This window comes from Bombina bombina, chromosome 4 (genome assembly GCF_027579735.1).
Source record: "Bombina bombina isolate aBomBom1 chromosome 4, aBomBom1.pri, whole genome shotgun sequence".
NCBI lineage: Eukaryota > Metazoa > Chordata > Amphibia > Anura > Bombinatoridae > Bombina > Bombina bombina.
The window spans coordinates 459,309,712-459,327,418 of NC_069502.1; the positions used below are offsets into that span (position 1 = coordinate 459,309,712).

The 17,707-nt window shown below is 39.8% G+C and overlaps 1 protein-coding gene across 3 annotated transcripts in view; it reads left to right on the top strand.

Annotated features, from left to right (window-relative positions):
- The window catches only part of DVL3 (dishevelled segment polarity protein 3), a 569,022-nt gene that overhangs the window by 275,821 nt on the left and 275,494 nt on the right, over window positions 1–17,707 (top strand). For all 3 annotated transcript variants that reach the window (XM_053710326.1, XM_053710324.1, XM_053710325.1), the window contains exon 4: window positions 12,380–12,480. In XM_053710326.1, coding sequence (XP_053566301.1) covers window positions 12,380–12,480 — 101 coding nt within the window. The remainder of the gene's footprint in view (window positions 1–12,379; window positions 12,481–17,707) is intronic.

Consider the following 17,707-nt stretch of genomic DNA (forward strand, 5'->3'; position numbering starts at 1 on the left):
GTCACCTTTTTAGGTTTCCAGATAGATTCAGTGTCCATGACTCTGTCTTTAACAGACAAGAGACAAATGAAATTGGTTTCTGCCTTTCAAAACCATCAGTCTCGATCATTCCCTTCAGTGGCTATGTGCATGGAAGTTTTAGGTCTCATGACTGCAGCATCAGACGCGATTTTCTTTGCTCGTTTTCATATGAGACCTCTGCAGCTTTGCATGCTGAATCAGTGTTGCAGGGATTATACTCGGATATCACAATTGATATTCTTAAATCCCAACCCTCAACTGTCTCTGACTTGGTGGTTAAACCATCACCTTATTGTTCAAGGGGCCTCTTTTGTTCTTCCTTCCTGGACTGTGGTTTCAACAGATGCAAGTCTCACAGGTTGGGGAGCTGTCTGGGGGTCTCTGACAGAACAAGGGGTTTGGAATCCTCAAGAGGCGAGGTTACCAATCAATATTTTAGAACTCTGTGCTATTTTCAGGGCTCTTAAGGCTTGGCCTCTATTAAAGAGAGAATTGTTCATTCGTGGCATATGTCAATCATCAGGGTTGGACTTGCAGTCCTTTAGCGATGAAAGAAGTATCTCGAATACTTTCTTGGCAGAATTCAGCTCCTGTCTAATTTCTGTGATACATATCCCAGGTTTTGGGAAGCAAATTATCTCAGCCGTCTGACTTTACATCCAGGGGAGTGGTCTCTCCATCCATATGTATTTTGTCAGATTGTACAGATGGTGTGGTCTTCCGGAAATAGATCTGATGGCTTCCAATCTAATCAAGAAACTTCCCAGGTATCTTTCCAGGTCCAGGGATCCTCAGGTGGAGATGGTGGCTGCGTTAGCAGTTCCTTGGTTTTACCTACCTGCTTACATCTTTCAGCCTCTAGTTCTTCTTCCAAGGGTGATCTCCAAGATCATAATGGAACAATTGCATGTGTTTTTATGATAGCACCAGCATGGCCTCACAGGTTTTGGTATGTGGATCTTGTCTGGATGTCCAGTTGCCAGCCTTGGCCACTTCCTTTAAGGCCAGACCTTCTATCTCAAGGGCCGTTTTTCCATCAGGATCTCAAATCGCTAAATTTGAAGGTATGGAAATTGAACGCTTAGTGCTGAGTCATAAAGATTTCTCTGACTCCGTGATTAATACATTGCTACAGGCTCGTAAGTCTGTTTCAAAGAAGATGTATTATCGGGTTTGGAAAACCTATATTTCATGGTGGTGTTCTCATAAATTCTCTTGGCATTCTTTTAGAATTCCTAGAATTTTACAGTTTCTTCAGGGTGGTTTGGATAAAGGTTTGTATGCAAGTACTTTGAAGGGACAAATCTCTGCTCTTTCTGATTTATTTTATAGAAAGATTGGTAATCTTCCTGACATTCACGGTTTTGTTCAAGCTTTGGTTCGTATCAAGCCTGTTATTAAATCAATTTCTCCTCCTTGGAGTCTTAATTTGGTTTTAAAGGCTTTGCAGGCTCCTCCGTTTGAGCCTATGCATTCTCTGGATATTAAACTACTTTCTTGGAAAGTATTGTTCCTTTTGGCTATCTCTTCAGCTAGAAGAATTTCTGAATTGTCTGCTCTCTCTTGTGAGTCTCCTTTTCTGATTTTCCATCAGGATAAGGATGTTTTACAGACTTCGTTTAAATTTCTTCCTAAGGTTGTGAATTCTAACAACATTAGTAGGGAAATTGTTGTTCCTTCCTTGTGTCCTAATCCTAAGAATACTCTTGATTGATCGTTATATTCTTTGGATGTTGTAAGTGCTTTAAAATATTATGTTGAAGCTACTAAAGATTTCAGGAAGACTTCAAGTCTATTTGTTGTTTTTTCTGGTCCTAGGAAAGGTCAGAAAGCCTCTGCCATTTCTTTGGCATCTTGATTAAAGCTTATGATTCACAAGGCTTATTTGGAGGCGGGACTGTCTCCGCCTCAGAGAATTACAGCTCATTCTACTTGATCAGTCGATACTTCTTGGACTTTTAAGAATGAAGCTTCGGTTGATTAGATATGCAAAGCAGCAACTTGGTCTTCTTCTTTGCATACATTTACAAAATTTTACCATTTTGATGTATTTGCTTCTTCTGAAGCAGTCTTTGGTAGAAAAGTTCTTCAGGCAGCTGTCTCAGTTTGATTCTTCTGCTTATGATTTTTTCTTGAAATTTATGAGAGACTTTTTTTTTTTGTGTGGATTAAATTTTTTCAGCGGAAATAACTGTTTTTATTTTATCCCTCCCTTTCTAGTGACTCTTCTGTGGACTTCCACGTCTTGGGTATTTCTATCCCATACGTCACTAGCTCATGGACTCTTGCTAATTACATGAAAGAAAACATAATTTATTTAAGAACTTACCTGATAAATTAATTTCTTTCATATTGGCAAGAGTCCATGAGGCCCACCCTTTCCTTATGGTGGTTATGCTTTTTTTTGTATAAAAGCACAATTATATTTCCAGTTCCTCTTTTTTACTCCTTATTTTATTACCTCACTACTTGACTATTCGTTAAACTGAGTTGTGGGTGTGGTGGGAGGTGTATTTATAGGCATTTTGAGGTTTGGGAAACTTTGCCCCTCCTGGTAGGATTGTATATCTCATACGTCACTAGCTCATGGACTCTTGCCAATATGAAAGAAATTAATTTATCAGGTAAGTTTTTACATAAATTATGTTTTTTACTTCTCCGTAAAGATCTTCTATTACTAAATCAAGCTATTAGGCATTTCCTATGGAAAAACAAAATATTGCGTATTGCGGAAGATAAACTACATCTCTCATATTCTGATAGTGGTTTAGGGTTGCTGGATTTCAGACTATACAATTGGACGGTCCTTATTAGGTTGGTAATTGACTGGCAATTTGAAACCGTACATTTCTAACACAGGCACTTAGAGCAAGCAACACTAGGGCACATTAATATTGCCTCCCTCCCTTACACTGACATTTGTCAATTACCGCCAGCTGGGAAAAATAGTATCTTGTATAGAGACCCACTAAGAGCTTGGAAATTGTCTTTTAAATATTTAAACATTGCTAAATATATTCAGTTAATGGGTAATGTTGACTTCCCTGCGGGTTTAGATACATTGCCCTTTCACCTGTGGAGGGATAGGGGGCTTAGCAGTGTTGGGAACTTTTTGGATCAGCCATCTCACACAGTGAAAACCTTTCAGGAAATTAGTAAGAATCTGTGTAAACAGAAAAATAGAGGCGCCTTATGGGACAGTATTGTCCAACAATAATAGAGCAGAAAAAGCAAAATAGCCCAGAGCGGGGGTACTCACAAGTGTAGCGGCATAGGACGGGACCTTTAGTCGCCCGACAGACAAACACGCTGGATCAACACGTGGATTCCAGGACCCAATCAGCAGCGATTTGCGGGACCTTCCCCATTGATAAGAATTTCAAGCCTCTAGCTGGTAAAACAAAAAAAGCCCCATTCCCTTTTTTTGTTTTTGTTTTACCAGCTAGAGGCTTGAAATTCTTATCAATTGGGAAGGAGACAAGAAGAAAATAAAATCTAATCAGAAGATATTCTCTAACGCAAGGAAAATAAAGTGTAAAGGAATATAATTGGTCCGCTGACCTGTCTAACTACCGAGGCTGGTGACTGGATACTATAAAGACAGCTCCCATCGTGACGTGGTCCCGCAAATCGCTGCTGATTGGGTCCTGGAATCCACGTGTTGATCCAACGTGTTTGTCTGTCGGGCGACTAAAGGTCCCGTCCTGTGCTGTGAGGCATACGTTTATGCTGCTATACTTGTGAGTACCCCCGCTCTGGGCTACTTTGCTTTTTCTGCTCTATTATTGTTGGACGATACTGTCCCATAAGGCGCCTCTGTTTTTTTGTTTACACAGATTCTTGCCATCAACTCTATTTCTAAGAGTGCTGCCTGACCATACGAGTGATCCGTTGTCCCAAGACCATCTTAATACCCAGGATTGGTATACATTGATATATTACACACCTTATTTAGAGACTCTTTTTCTCTATTTCTCATCACCAGGAAATTAGTAAACCTAAGTCTAACCCTAACACTTCCCTAACTTAAATATAATTTAAATACATCTAAATAAATTTAATATAATTAACAAAATTATTCCTATTTAAAACTAAATACTTACCTGTAAAATAAACCCTAAGATATCTACAATAACTAATAGTTACATTGTAGCCATCTTAGGGTTTATTTTTATTTTACAGGCAACTTTGTATTTATTTTAACTAGGTACAATAGTTATTAAATAACTACCTAGTTAAAATAAGTACAAATTTACCTGTAAAATAAACCCTAACCTAAGTTACAATTACACCTAACACTACACTATAATTAAATTAATTACCTAAACTAACTACAATTAAATACAATTAAATTAAATAAACTAAAGTACAAAGAAAAACACCACTAAATTACAGAAGATAAAAAAGAAATTACAAATTTTTAAACTAATTACACCTAATCTAATCCCCCTAATAAAATTAAAAAAGAACAAAATAAAAATAATCCCTACCCTATACTAAATTACAAATAGCCCTTAAAAGGGCTTTTTGCGGGGCATTGCCCCAAAGTAATCAGCTCTTTTACCTGTAAAAAAAAAATACAATCCCCCCCCAACATTAAAACCCACCACCCACACACCCAACCCTACTCTAAAACCCACCCAATCCCCCCTTAATAAAACCTAACACTACCCCCTTGATGATCACCCTACCTTGAGCCGTCTTCACCCAACCGGGCACAAGTAGACCTCCAGAGGGGCAGAAGTCTTCATCCGATCCGGCTAGAAGAGGACATCCAGACCGGCAGAAGTCTTCATCCAGACGGCATCTTCTATCTTCTTCCATCCGGAGCGGGTCTTGAAGACATCCGACGCGGAGCATCCTCTTCCATCTGACGACGACTGAAGAATGAAGGTTCCTTTAAGTGACGTCATCCAAGATGGCGTCCCTTCAATTCCGATTGGCTGATAGAATCCTATAAGCCAATCATAATTAAGGTAGGAAAAATCCTATTGGCTGATGCAATCAGCCAATAGAATTGAAGTTCAATCCTATTGGCTGATCAAATCAGCCAATAGGATTGAGCTCGCATTCTATTGGCTGTTCCAATCAGCCAATAGAATGCAAGCTCAATTCTATTGGCTTATTGCATCAACCAATAGGATTTTTCCTACTTTAATTCCGATTGGCTGATAGGATTCTATCAGCCAATCGGAATTGAAGGGACGCCATCTTGGATGACGTCACTTAAAGGAACCTTCATTCTTCAGTTGCCGTTGGATGGAAGAGGATGCTCCGCGTCGGATGTCTTCAAGATGGTCCCGCTCCGGATGGAAGAAGATAGAAGATGCCGTCTGGATGAAGACTTCTGCCGGTCTGGATGTCCTCTTCTGGCCGGATCGGATGAAGACTTCTGCCCCTCTGGAGGTTCACTTGTGCACGGTTGGGTGAAGACGGCTCAAGGTAGGGTGATCTTCAAGGGGGTAGTGTTAGGTTTTATTAAGGGGGGATTGGGTGGGTTTTAGAGTAGGGTTGGGTGTGTGGGTGGTGGGTGGGTTTTAATGTTGGGGGGGTTATTGTATTTTTTTTTACAGGTAAAAGAGCTGATTACTTTGGGACAATGCCCCGCAAAAAGTCCTTTTAAGGGCTATTTGTAATTTAGTATAGGGTAGGGAATTTTTTTTATTTTGGGGGGCTTTTTTATTTTATTAGGGGGATTAAATTAGGTGTAATTAGTTTAAACATTTGTAATTTCTTTTTTATTTTCTGTAATTTAGTGGGTTTTTTTTTGTAATTTAGTTTATTTAATTTAATTGTAGTTAGTTTAGGTAATTAATTTAATTATAGTGTAGTGTTAGGTGTAATTGTAACTTAGGTTAGGGTTTATTTTACAGGTAAATTTGTACTTATTTTAGCTAGGTAGTTATTAAATAGTTAATAACTATTTAATAACTATTGTACCTGGTTAAATTAATTACAAAGTTGCCTGTAAAATAAAAATAAACCCAGAGATAGCTACAATGTAACTATTAGTTATATTGTAGCTATCTTAGGGTTTATTTTACAGGTAAGTATTTAGTTTTAAATAGGAATAATTTAATTAATTGTAGTAATTTTATTTATATTTTTTAAATTATATTTAAGTTAGGGGGTGTTAGGGTTAGATTTAGGGGTTAATACATTTAATATAGTAGCAGCGACGTTGGGGTCGACAGATTAGGGGTTAATAAATGTAGGTAGGTGTCGGCGATGTTAGGGCTGGCAGATTAGGGGTTAAGAAAATTTAACTAGTGTTTGCGAGGCGGGAGTGCAGCGGTTCAGGGGTTAATGTATTTATTTAAGTGGCGGCGATGTCCGGTCGGCAGATTAGGGTTAAACATTTTGGTTAAGTGTTTGCGATGTGGGGGGGCCTCGGTTTAGGGGTTAATAGGTAGTTTATGGGTGTTAGTGTACTTTTAGCACTTTAGTTAAGAGTTTTATGTTACGGCGTTAGCCCATAAAACTCTTAACTACTGACTTTTAAATGCGGTAGGAGTCTGGACAGGAGAGGGTCTACCGCTCACTTTTTCCAGCAATCGTAATACCGGCGTTAGGCAAATCCCATTAAAAAGATAGGATACGCAATTGACGTAAGGGGATTTGCGGTATTCTAAAATCGCGGAAAAAAAGTGAGCGGTACACCTGTACCTGCCTGACTCGTAATACCAGCGGGCGTTAAAAAGCAGCGTTGGGACCCCTCAATGCTGCTTTTTAATGCTAACGCAAGACTCGTAATCTAGGCGAACTCGTAATCTAGGCGATTATGTTTATTGATCTTATGACTTCCACAATGTGCCAGGTGGCACATGCATCTATTTCAGACATTTTTATTTTTGTTCTTTAAAGGAAATTTGATCTAAGATATACTAATTTCTATATTTTTAATGTTAATCTGTTTTAGTTTCTGTTTTAGTTTTTGTTCCAATGACTGAATCTGTGACTTGCAATTTACTGAGCAGTATGATATAGTCTACAGCCTGACCTCATAGGTTTACGCTCACCCAGTCTTTTCTGACTATATGGATCAGGGACGTGCACTCATAAGAGGCAGGGGAGGCAGTGCCTACCCTGCCATATGTGGCCAAAGCTTAATTAAATTTTAATTAAAACATAAAAAAAATATTTTCCCCCCATGTAATGCTATGAAGAGGCAGGTAAAGGAACGCTTCTCTCCATTGCAGTACATGGGTCAAAGGAAAAGCTGTGCTGCAGCGCCACCTGTGTTCTGTCAATATATTAGCAGCACAAATTGGGACCAATAGGAGGCACCCCTCTTGATGCCTCCTAGCAATTGAAGGATATATATTATAGATTAATCAGAAGGAGGATGCAGTGAGCAGGGTCATGTGACACAACTGGAAGCTGAGGTAACCTAAGAACAGATGACACCAAGCAGAAGAGTAAAGTAGTATTCTACATCTCTTGTGATTCACAAATTGTGTTCAGATACAGCTCATTAACAGGGGGGACAGTAAGTGAGCATAACCCAAGCAGAAGAGTAAAGTAGTATTCTACAACATCTCTTGTGATTCACAAATTGTGTTCAGATACAGCTCATTAACAGGGGGACAGTAAGTGAGCATAACCCAAGCAGAAGAGTAAAGTAGTATTCTACATCTCTTGTGATTCACAAATTGTGTTCAGATACAGCTCATTAACAGGGGGACAGTAAGTGAGCATAACCCAAGCAGAAGAGTAAAGTAGTATTCTACATCTCTTGTGATTCATAAATTGTGTTCAGATACAGCTCATTAACAGGGGGGGACAGTAAGTGAGCATAACCCAATACTGACAGGAAGTCAAAGGGTCAATTCAAATTTAAATCCATAATTTAAAACCCAGAGTTTGAAGCTAAGTGTGCAGTGTCCACATTATTTAAATTAAAGTTTTTACATTGAATATTGCTAAGCTTCCCTTTTTCATGGTTATTTGATTTAATTAGGTACAAACTCCATATATGTTATGTCTGTTCAGTCAGAGGATGCAGTATCTATTTTTATTTTTCTCTGTGTCTCCTTTTATTTAAAGACTGCTGTTAACTTGTAATTCACAAATCAATTGAAAGCAGTTGCATTGTGTTTTTAATATGTGCTGCTTTTATACAAGTTTATATTAATAAAAGGAGATAATGAGTCATTTAAAAAATATATGTAATTATTGCAGTTAAATGTTTTTAGAAATAATGCCACTGTAAAGTAACTGGTTAAACACATAGTCAAAGGGAGACATTTAAAATTAAACGTTCATGATTGAGGTAGAGCAAGCTATTTTTCTTTTTTTTTTTTATTATTATTTTTAAAGTTTTTTATTGAGGGTAAACATTTACAAGACAGCAAATTTGCTCATTCAAAAAATATCAACAAAATACATGGAATACTCAAACATCATTTGTTACCAAACCAATTAATTTGATTATTACACAGAAAGAGACAAGTCAAAGGCATTTCAGGAGCAAATCGCATAACTACCCTCTATTTTCCCCCATAAACAGGAGAGGCCACTCTTGGACCCAAATTATCACACTTATTAGCTAGAGGTTAGAAGCGTAACAGGCCACTTATGGACCTGTTTTTCTCAATCGTCCCTCCCATGTTTACCAGGACCTCGAATGGGTCCCAAAGACTCGAGATGCTAATGAGGGGAATGAACAGGTACAATAAAGGTAATGATAGGGCCACTCTTGGACCCTTAATATTATATGATCAGAAAAGAAAACAAAGAACAAAAAAAACAAAAAAACAATGCTATAGTACATGAACAGAACCATCACAAACATTGTATGGACATGGTGATATTGTCAGGTAAAGATTAAGCAATTATAAACCCTTACTCTATTTGCTTTCATGTGCCTGGTGAGAAACTATTAGCTGGGTAGGCCCAGAAAACTAAAAGTTAAACGGAGGGTGGGAGGGCTAGACTAGTATGAGTTCCCTCATGACTTGGGCCGTTAATATGAAAGAATTGCTATACTAGTTGGACATAACCAACCTAAATACTATGCAAACATGGTGGAATTGACAGTGGCATAAAGACTAGTAGCTGCAGCATATCTCTACCATAAGCAACATTCTTGTATAGCTTTTAAATTGTCCAGTAGATGATAGGAATATTTATAATACGCGAACATTGCATAACTGTGCACACATAACTGAGTATTTGGGATAAGAAATGCCTTCATGGGGTAGAGCATAACCCCATATTGAGAGAACAGTAGTTGACGTTGTATGCATTGTGCCATCCACAGCGCCAACTGTACTCTCCTGTGAGGAACTATAAATTTAAATAATAAAAAGTTAAACTGTTTATACACTTTAAACCAGCTTAGATTTCTAGATTAGAATCCCACAAGTCAAATTTGTCCAGAAGCTCCATCGGGTAAGTTCTCAGGCCCCAGGGCCGTCATTTATATACACATAGCATCTGGGGTGTAACATGAACATATTTGAAAAAAGCACAGATATTTACCCCACACCAACCCAGTCCTCCATATCGTTGCTGGCATTATAACAGATAGATTAGTGCGGCATACATTTTAAATATTATTTATGTTATATACACAATTACTCGCACATACCTGTACCCATGTACAATATAAGAAATAACAACAACAGTAATGGGGACTATAGTGAGGGAGAACACCCTGCTGAGGCTTGGAAGGGGCAATTAGTACTGGGCTATTATGCTTATGAAACTGAAAAATAGCCCACCACTTACACCTATAGGAAGCAAATAAATACCAATTAGCATGCATATTTTGTAGGTATGGGGGGGCTATAGGAGGGTTGTATGTCCCATAAACACTTTTATAACCGGAGTCTTCATTAGTATGGGCGCAGAGAAACCCCCAGAAGACCAAGGAATATAACACTTTCAATCTATTTTATCCTTATTAGTGCAGGGCCCAACAAACCATCACAATAGCTCAATGCACAGATAAGATTGATCCCATTTACGGATAGCCTTGCTATACAGACCATCAAATAAATACATATTAGACCAATAGAAAGCACAAGGGCCTAACATTATCAAAAGTACTTGCAGCAGCCATGACTTCCAAGTTATCGACTCTTAGGACAGCGTCCGATTCCAGAATCCAAAGGGTGCATAGGGGGAAAAATTACTAAGTTGGGCCGGCACCCCGGAGACTGTCTTTTCTTGGAACCCCCACCCTGCTATGAGTGACAAAATCTTGAACACCTCCTAGAACCCCATCGGGGTCCAGAGTGACGGGGCAGCAGAAGGCCACCAATCGTGAAGTCTTACCCACCGAGCCAGTCGCTCGGGAGCCGGCCACTCTCCTCCGCGTGACCGGGCAGGCTTTAGAGATCCGGGGATCCTCCACACTATCTCCTTTATGTGCCACTGTGAGTTCTCGTCCGTTGGCGGCAGTCCCCCCAGGTTCAGTGGTTCCGTCGAGCGAGGTACGACCTAGAGAAGCTCCCAAATCACTGACAGCTCCTGAGCTTTCTTTTTTAGGGCTACTCTCCCGCTGCATATCGGCTCTAAGATACAGGCCTCCATCTTGCTGCTGTCTCGCGCCACTCCGATCATCGAAAACTATCGGCTCCACCTCCATAGGCTCCCATGACTCCTCTCCAGGGGCACCTATCAGCGCCATGAGTCGGTCAAATCTGTAATTGAACCACTGCTCTGAGTGAGCAAATAAGGCTTTAATTTTGATATAGATGTCCTCCTCCATGTTGCAGATAATGTGCAGAAAATGTCAAGTGTTTCTGCTTACCCGGTTTCCCGGGGGGGGGAGCTGGGGTCCCTCTCCTTAGAGGCCGCCAGGGACACTCAGCGGTCCAGTTTGAGAAGTCCTGCCGCAATAAAAAACTTTTACTTTTATATAGGTCCAGTCAGGTCAAAGTTCTCTACTCTCTGCAATATAGTATCTTGCTGGATGCCTATGCAAACTCATAGATTACAGGAGGATTGTAGATCTATAAGGCAGAGCTCCCAATTTAGCGGCCATCTTAGACCGTGGCCCGGACACGCCCCCCCAGAGCATGCTATTTTAATAGACTTTTCTAGTTATTTATATTTTGAGAATTAGCATCAACTGTTACTGGCCCCATGTCAGCAAATCAAATTAGTTTTTGAAAGGAACATGAAAGTCATAATTACATTTCCATCATTCAGATAGAAATTGCACACAAAAAATAAATAAATAAACTTTCTATTTTACTTTTATTATGTACTTCATTCTTTTGGTATCTTTTGGTGTCCTTTGTTGAAGAGCATACCTAAATGGGATGTGCACGTGCGTTTCTTGAACACCATATTGCAGCAGCAGCTGTGTTGGCAGTATTGATAACTTGTCCTTTGTGTAAAACTTGTATGATAAATTATTTGTATTTTTACAATACAGTAGTGAGTAGAGAAGAGATTGTGTATCATTCTAATTGCTTAGTAACTGGCACTGTGCCACAGAATTGTGTGAGTGTATATGTGAGCAGAGTGTGTGTGGGTGTCAGTGAGCAGAGTATGTGTGCTTTATTCTCCAGGTAATCAATACATTTCCAATGAGCTGGTGCTTTAGTGCAGTGTTTCTCAACAATGGTCCTCAAGTACCCCCAACAGGCCAGGTTTTCATATAGCTGAATCAGTGCACAGGTGAAGTAATCAGCTGATCAGTAACTCAGTGGTTACTAACTTGCTCTCACCCATCACCTGAATATGTCACCTGTGCACTGGTTCAGCTATCATTTAAACCTGCCCTGTTGGGGGTACTTGCGGCCCTCTGTACATGTGTTTCTCCGTCGTATCATATCTAGTGCCTCACCAGCCTCTGACCTCACTGCACGTCACTGATATGGATATACAATATTATTCTGTTCCGTTGCAAAGCTCCTTGAATATTATGATCATTGCCCTCATCTTTAAATGTGCTCTACTGTATATATCTGCAAATAAGTGTTTTTTCTGCTTTTCAATTCGATATAATGACAAGTAAAGCCCAGTGCTTGGTGTCTGTTATCCCTCCGCCGATTATAGTCTGCAGTCCACTTATAATGCTAGATCACTTTCTCTGGTTTGGCGGTACTTCTGGTGGGACATTTCCAATATGATCTTATGGGGCACTTTTTAATTTAGAGCCTTTGTCACACTGAGCTCTATTGCTCATAAACTAGATGTAATTACAGTTCATGTATTCAGAGTATGCATGAGGTTTTAATAATTACAAAACTTAAAATTGTCAATATTAATGTGTTTGTATGTGTGTGTGTGTGTATATACTGTATGTGTGTGTGTATATATATATATGTGTATATATATATATAATAATGTTTTCAATCCACAACTAATTTGCAAGTGAGTAATTTATCTATTCTCCTAGCCCAAATACCCGTGGTAGCCAAGAGAATTTGGACAATGACACAGATTCTGTGGTATCAGCACAAAGAGAGAGACCAAGGAGGAAGGAAACATCAGAGCATGGTGAGAAAACAGACATGATTTTTTTTTATCTATCTTGTGTTAAAGGGACAGGAAACCCCAACATTTTCTTTCATGATTTGGATAGAACATACAGTTTTAAACAACTTTTAAACAACTTTTAAATGTACTACTATTTTCAAATTTGCTTCATTATCTTGTTATCCATTGCTGAAGAAACAGCATTGCACTACTAGCAGCTAGCTGAACACATCTAAGTTAGCCAATCACAAGAGACAAATGTGTGCAGGCACCAATAAGCACATTTGAAAATAGAAGTGAATTTAATAGTTTCTTAAAATGACATGCTCTGTCTGATTCATGCAAGTTTAATTTTTACTTTCCTATCCCTTTAATAATGTCATAGGTTATATTCTTCTGTAGGACATGAAGATTTTTGGGTGTAGTGTTTTGAGTCTAAGTATATTTCTTCTATAAGATACGACGAGTCCACAGATTCATCCTTTACTTGTGGGATATTATCCTCCTGCTAACAGGAAGTGGCAAAGAGCACCACAGCAGAGCTGTCTATATAGCTCCTCCCTTGACTCCACCCCCCAGTCATTCTCTTTGCCTACTCTAAGTAATAGGAAGGGTAAAGTGAAAGAGGTTATAAAATGTTAGTTTTTATTTTCTTCAAGTAAGAGTTTTTTATTTTAAATGGTACCGGTGTGTACTATTTCCCCCCAGGCAGCAGATGGATGAAGACTTCTGCCTGGAGGCTGATGATCTTAGCAGTTACTAAGATCCAGAGCAGTTCCCACAGAATGGCTGAGGAGTACTTAAGAAACTTTAGTGTGAGGAACGTTTTTCATGCTATAAGCAGTGAGGTATGTTTATTAATTTTTTTCAGGAGAGACTGTGTTATTTCAGAATTGGCTGACAGTATCCCCATGAGGGAGAGGGTAAGCAGTTATCCTAAAGTATAAAGAGGGGTATTACTGAGCTTGCATATATGGGCTATAAAAAATGGTTGACACTGATGTTGGAATGTTTGTGGGCAAACGTTTACATGACTGGGAGTGCGGATAACGTTTTTTATGAGAGACTTTTTTTATACTTTATTGAGATAAGAGGGTACACTTGGCTTCATTTATGGGTATATGAACCCACATGGCTAGGTTTCAGACTGCTCTGGTGCGGTTAGTTTAGGCTGTGAGACATCGAGTGAGATGGACGGGGCCTATTTTCGCGCCTCAGTTGCGCAGTTATTTCTTTCATGTAATTGGCAAGAGTCCATGAGCTAGTGACATATGGGATATACAATCCTACCAGGAGGGGCAAAGTTTCCCAAACCTCAAAATGCCTATAAATACACCCTTCACCACACCCACAATTCAGTTTTACAAACTTTGCCTCCTATGGAGGTGGTGAAGTAAGTTTGTGCTAAGATTTCTACGTTGATATGCGCTTCTCAGCATTGTGAAGCCCGATTCCTCTCAGAGTACAGCGAATGTCAGAGGGACATGAAGGGAGTATCACCTATTGAATACGATGATTTCTCTTAACGGGGGTCTTTTTCATAGGTTCTCTGTTATCGGTCGTAGAGATTCATCTCCTACCTCCCTTTTCAGATCGACGATATACTCTAAAATTTACCATTACCTCTACTAAAGAACTGTTTTAGTACTGGTTTGGCTAGCTGCTATATGTGGATGGGTGTCTCTTGGTAAGTATGTTTTCATTTACTTAAGACACTCTCAGCTATGGTTTGGCACTTTATGCAAATTATATGAAGTTCTAAATATATGTATTGTACTTATATTTGCCATGAGTCAGGTTCATGTATTTCCTTCTGCAGACTGTCGGTTTCATATTTGGGAATATAAACACTTTAAGAAATTTGTTTCTTACCTGGGGTTTAGTCTTTTTCAATTTGACTACTTTTTGCATTTGCGGGTATTAGGCCCGCAGGTGCGTCAAATGTTAGACTTTATTGCGTCATTTTTGGCGCAAACTTTTTTGGCGCGGGAAATTACGTTTTTGACGCAACTTCGTCATTTCCGGCGTCATACGTGATGTTGAGACCTTTCACACGGCGGCGTCATTAGTGACGCAAGTGTGTCATTTCCGGTCATTTTTGGCGCCAAAAAAGTTTACGCTACGTTGTGCGTCATACTTGGCGCCAATTTTTCTTCATTATTTCAATACCCCATTGTTGTTTGCCTCCTGCTTTCTTTTCTATCAAGAGGCCTATGCTTTTGCATTTTTTCCCATTCCTGAAACTGTCATTTAAGGAAATAGATAATTTTGCTTTATATGTTGTTTTTTCTCTTACATTGAGCAAGATGTCCCAATCTGATCCTGTCTCTGAAGTTTCTGCTGGAACATTGCTGCCTGACATCGGTTCTACCAAAGCTAAGTGCATTTGTTGTAAAATTGTAGAAATTATTCCACCGAATGTCATTTGTAATAGTTGTCATGATAAACTTTTACATGCAGATAGTGTTTCGATCAGTAATAGTACATTGCCAGTTGCAGTTCCTTCAACTTCTAATGTGCATGATATACCTGTAAATTTTAAAGAATTTGTTTCTGAATCTATTATGAAGGCTTTGTCTGCATTTCCACCTTCTAATAAACTTAAAAGGTCTTTCTTTCATGTAATTAGCAAGAGTCCATGAGCTAGTGACGTATGGGACACACATTCCCACCAGGAGGGGCAAAGTTTCCCAAACCCCAAAATGCCCACAAACACACCCCCCACCACACCCACAACTCAGTTTCTCCAACATAGGTGTGTCCGGTCCACGGCGTCATCCTTACTTGTGGGATATTCTCTTCCCCAACAGGAAATGGCAAAGAGCCCAGCAAAGCTGGTCACATGATCCCTCCTAGGCTCCGCCTACCCCAGTCATTCTCTTTGCCGTTGTACAGGCAACATCTCCACGGAGATGGCTTAGAGTTTTTTAGTGTTTAACTGTAGTTTTTATTATTCAATCAAGAGTTTGTTATTTTAAAATAGTGCTGGTATGTACTATTTACTCTGAAACAGAAAAGAGATGAAGATTTCTGTTTGTATGAGGAAAATGATTTTAGCAACCGTTACTAAAATCCATGGCTGTTCCACACAGGACTGTTGAGAGGAATTAACTTCAGTTGGGGGAACAGTGAGCAGTCTTTTGCTGCTTGAGGTATGACACATTCTAACAAGACGATGTAATGCTGGAAGCTGTCATTTTCCCTATGGGATCCGGTAAGCCATTTTTATTCAGACAGTAAATAAGGGCTTCACAAGGGCTTATTAAGACTGTAGACATTTTCTGGGCTAAATCGATTCATATATTACACATATTTAGCCTTGAGGAATCATTTAATCTGGGTATTTTTGTTAATTAATATCGGCAGGCGCTGTTTTAGACACCTTATTCTCTAGGGGCTTTCCCTAATCATAGGCAGAGCCTCATTTTCGCGCCGGTATTGCGCACTTGTTTTTGAGCAGCATGACATGCAGTCGCATGTGTGAGGAGCTCTGATACATAGAAAAGACTTTCTGAAGGCGTCATTTGGTATCGTATTCCCCTTTGGGCTTGGTTGGGTCTCAGCAAAGCAGATACCAGGGACTGTAAAGGGGTTAAAGTTAAAAACTTGGTGTGCAATACTTTTAAGGCTTTAAGACACTGTGGTGAAATTTTGGTGAATTTTGAACAATTCCTTCATACTTTTTCGCAATTGCAGTAATAAAGTGTGTTCAGTTTAAAATTTAAAGTGACAGTAACGGTTTTATTTTAAAACGTTTTTTGTACTTTGTTATCAAGTTTATGCCTGTTTAACATGTCTGAACTACCAGATAGACTGTGTTCTGAATGTGGGGAAGCCAAGGTTCCTTCTCATTTAAATAAATGTGATTTATGTGACACTGAAAATGATGCCCAAGATGATTCCTCAAGTGAGGGGAGTAAGCATGGTACTGCATCATTCCCTCCTTCGTCTACACGAGTCTTGCCCACTCAGGAGGCCCCTAGTACATCTAGCGCGCCAATACTCCTTACTATGCAACAATTAACGGCTGTAATGGATAATTCTATCAAAAACATTTTAGCCAAAATGCCCACTTATCAGCGTAAGTGCGACTGCTCTGTTTTAGATACTGAAGAGCATGAGGACGCTGATGATAATGGTTCTGAAATGCCCCTACACCAGTCTGAGGGGGCCAGGGAGGTTTTGTCTGAGGGAGAAATTTCAGATTCAGGGAAAATTTCTCAACAAGCTGAACCCGATGTGATTACATTTAAATTTAAGTTGGAACATCTCCGCGCTCTGCTTAAGGAGGTATTATCCACTCTGGATGATTGTGAGAATTTGATCATCCCAGAGAAACTATGTAAAATGGACAAGTTCCTAGAGGTCCCGGGGCTCCCAGAAGCTTTTCCTATACCCAAGCGGGTGGCGGACATTGTAAATAAAGAATGGGAAAGGCCCGGTATACCTTTCGTCCCTCCCCCCATATTTAAAAAATTGTTTCCTATGGTCGACCCTAGAAAGGACTTATGGCAGACTGTCCCCAAGGTCGAGGGAGCGGTTTCTACTTTAAACAAACGCACCACTATACCCATAGAAGATAGTTGTGCTTTCAAGGATCCTATGGATAAAAAATTAGAAGGTTTGCTTAAAAAGATGTTTGTTCAGCAAGGTTACCTTCTACAACCAATTTCATGCATTGTCCCTGTCACTACAGCCGCGTGTTTCTGGTTCGATGAGCTAGTAAAGGCGATCGATAGTGATTCTCCTCCTTATGAGGAGATTATGGACAGAATCCGTGCTCTCAAATTGGCTAATTCTTTCACCCTAGACGCCACTTTGCAATTGGCTAGGTTAGCGGCGAAGAATTCTGGGTTTGCTATTGTGGCGCGTAGAGCGCTTTGGTTGAAATCTTGGTCAGCGGATGCGTCTTCCAAGAACAAACTCCTTAACATTCCTTTCAAGGGGAAAACGCTGTTTGGCCCTGACTTGAAAGAGATTATCTCTGATATCACTGGGGGTAAGGGCCACGCCCTTCCTCAGGATAGGTCTTTCAAGGCCAAAAATAAACCTAATTTTCGTCCCTTTCGTAGAAACGGACCAGCCCCAAGTGCTACGTCCTCTAAGCAAGAGGGTAATACTTCTCAAGCCAAGCCAGCCTGGAGACCAATGCAAGGCTGGAACAAGGGAAAGCAGGCCAAGAAACCTGCCACTGCTACCAAGACAGCATGAAATGTTGGCCACCGATCCGGGACCGGATCTGGTGGGG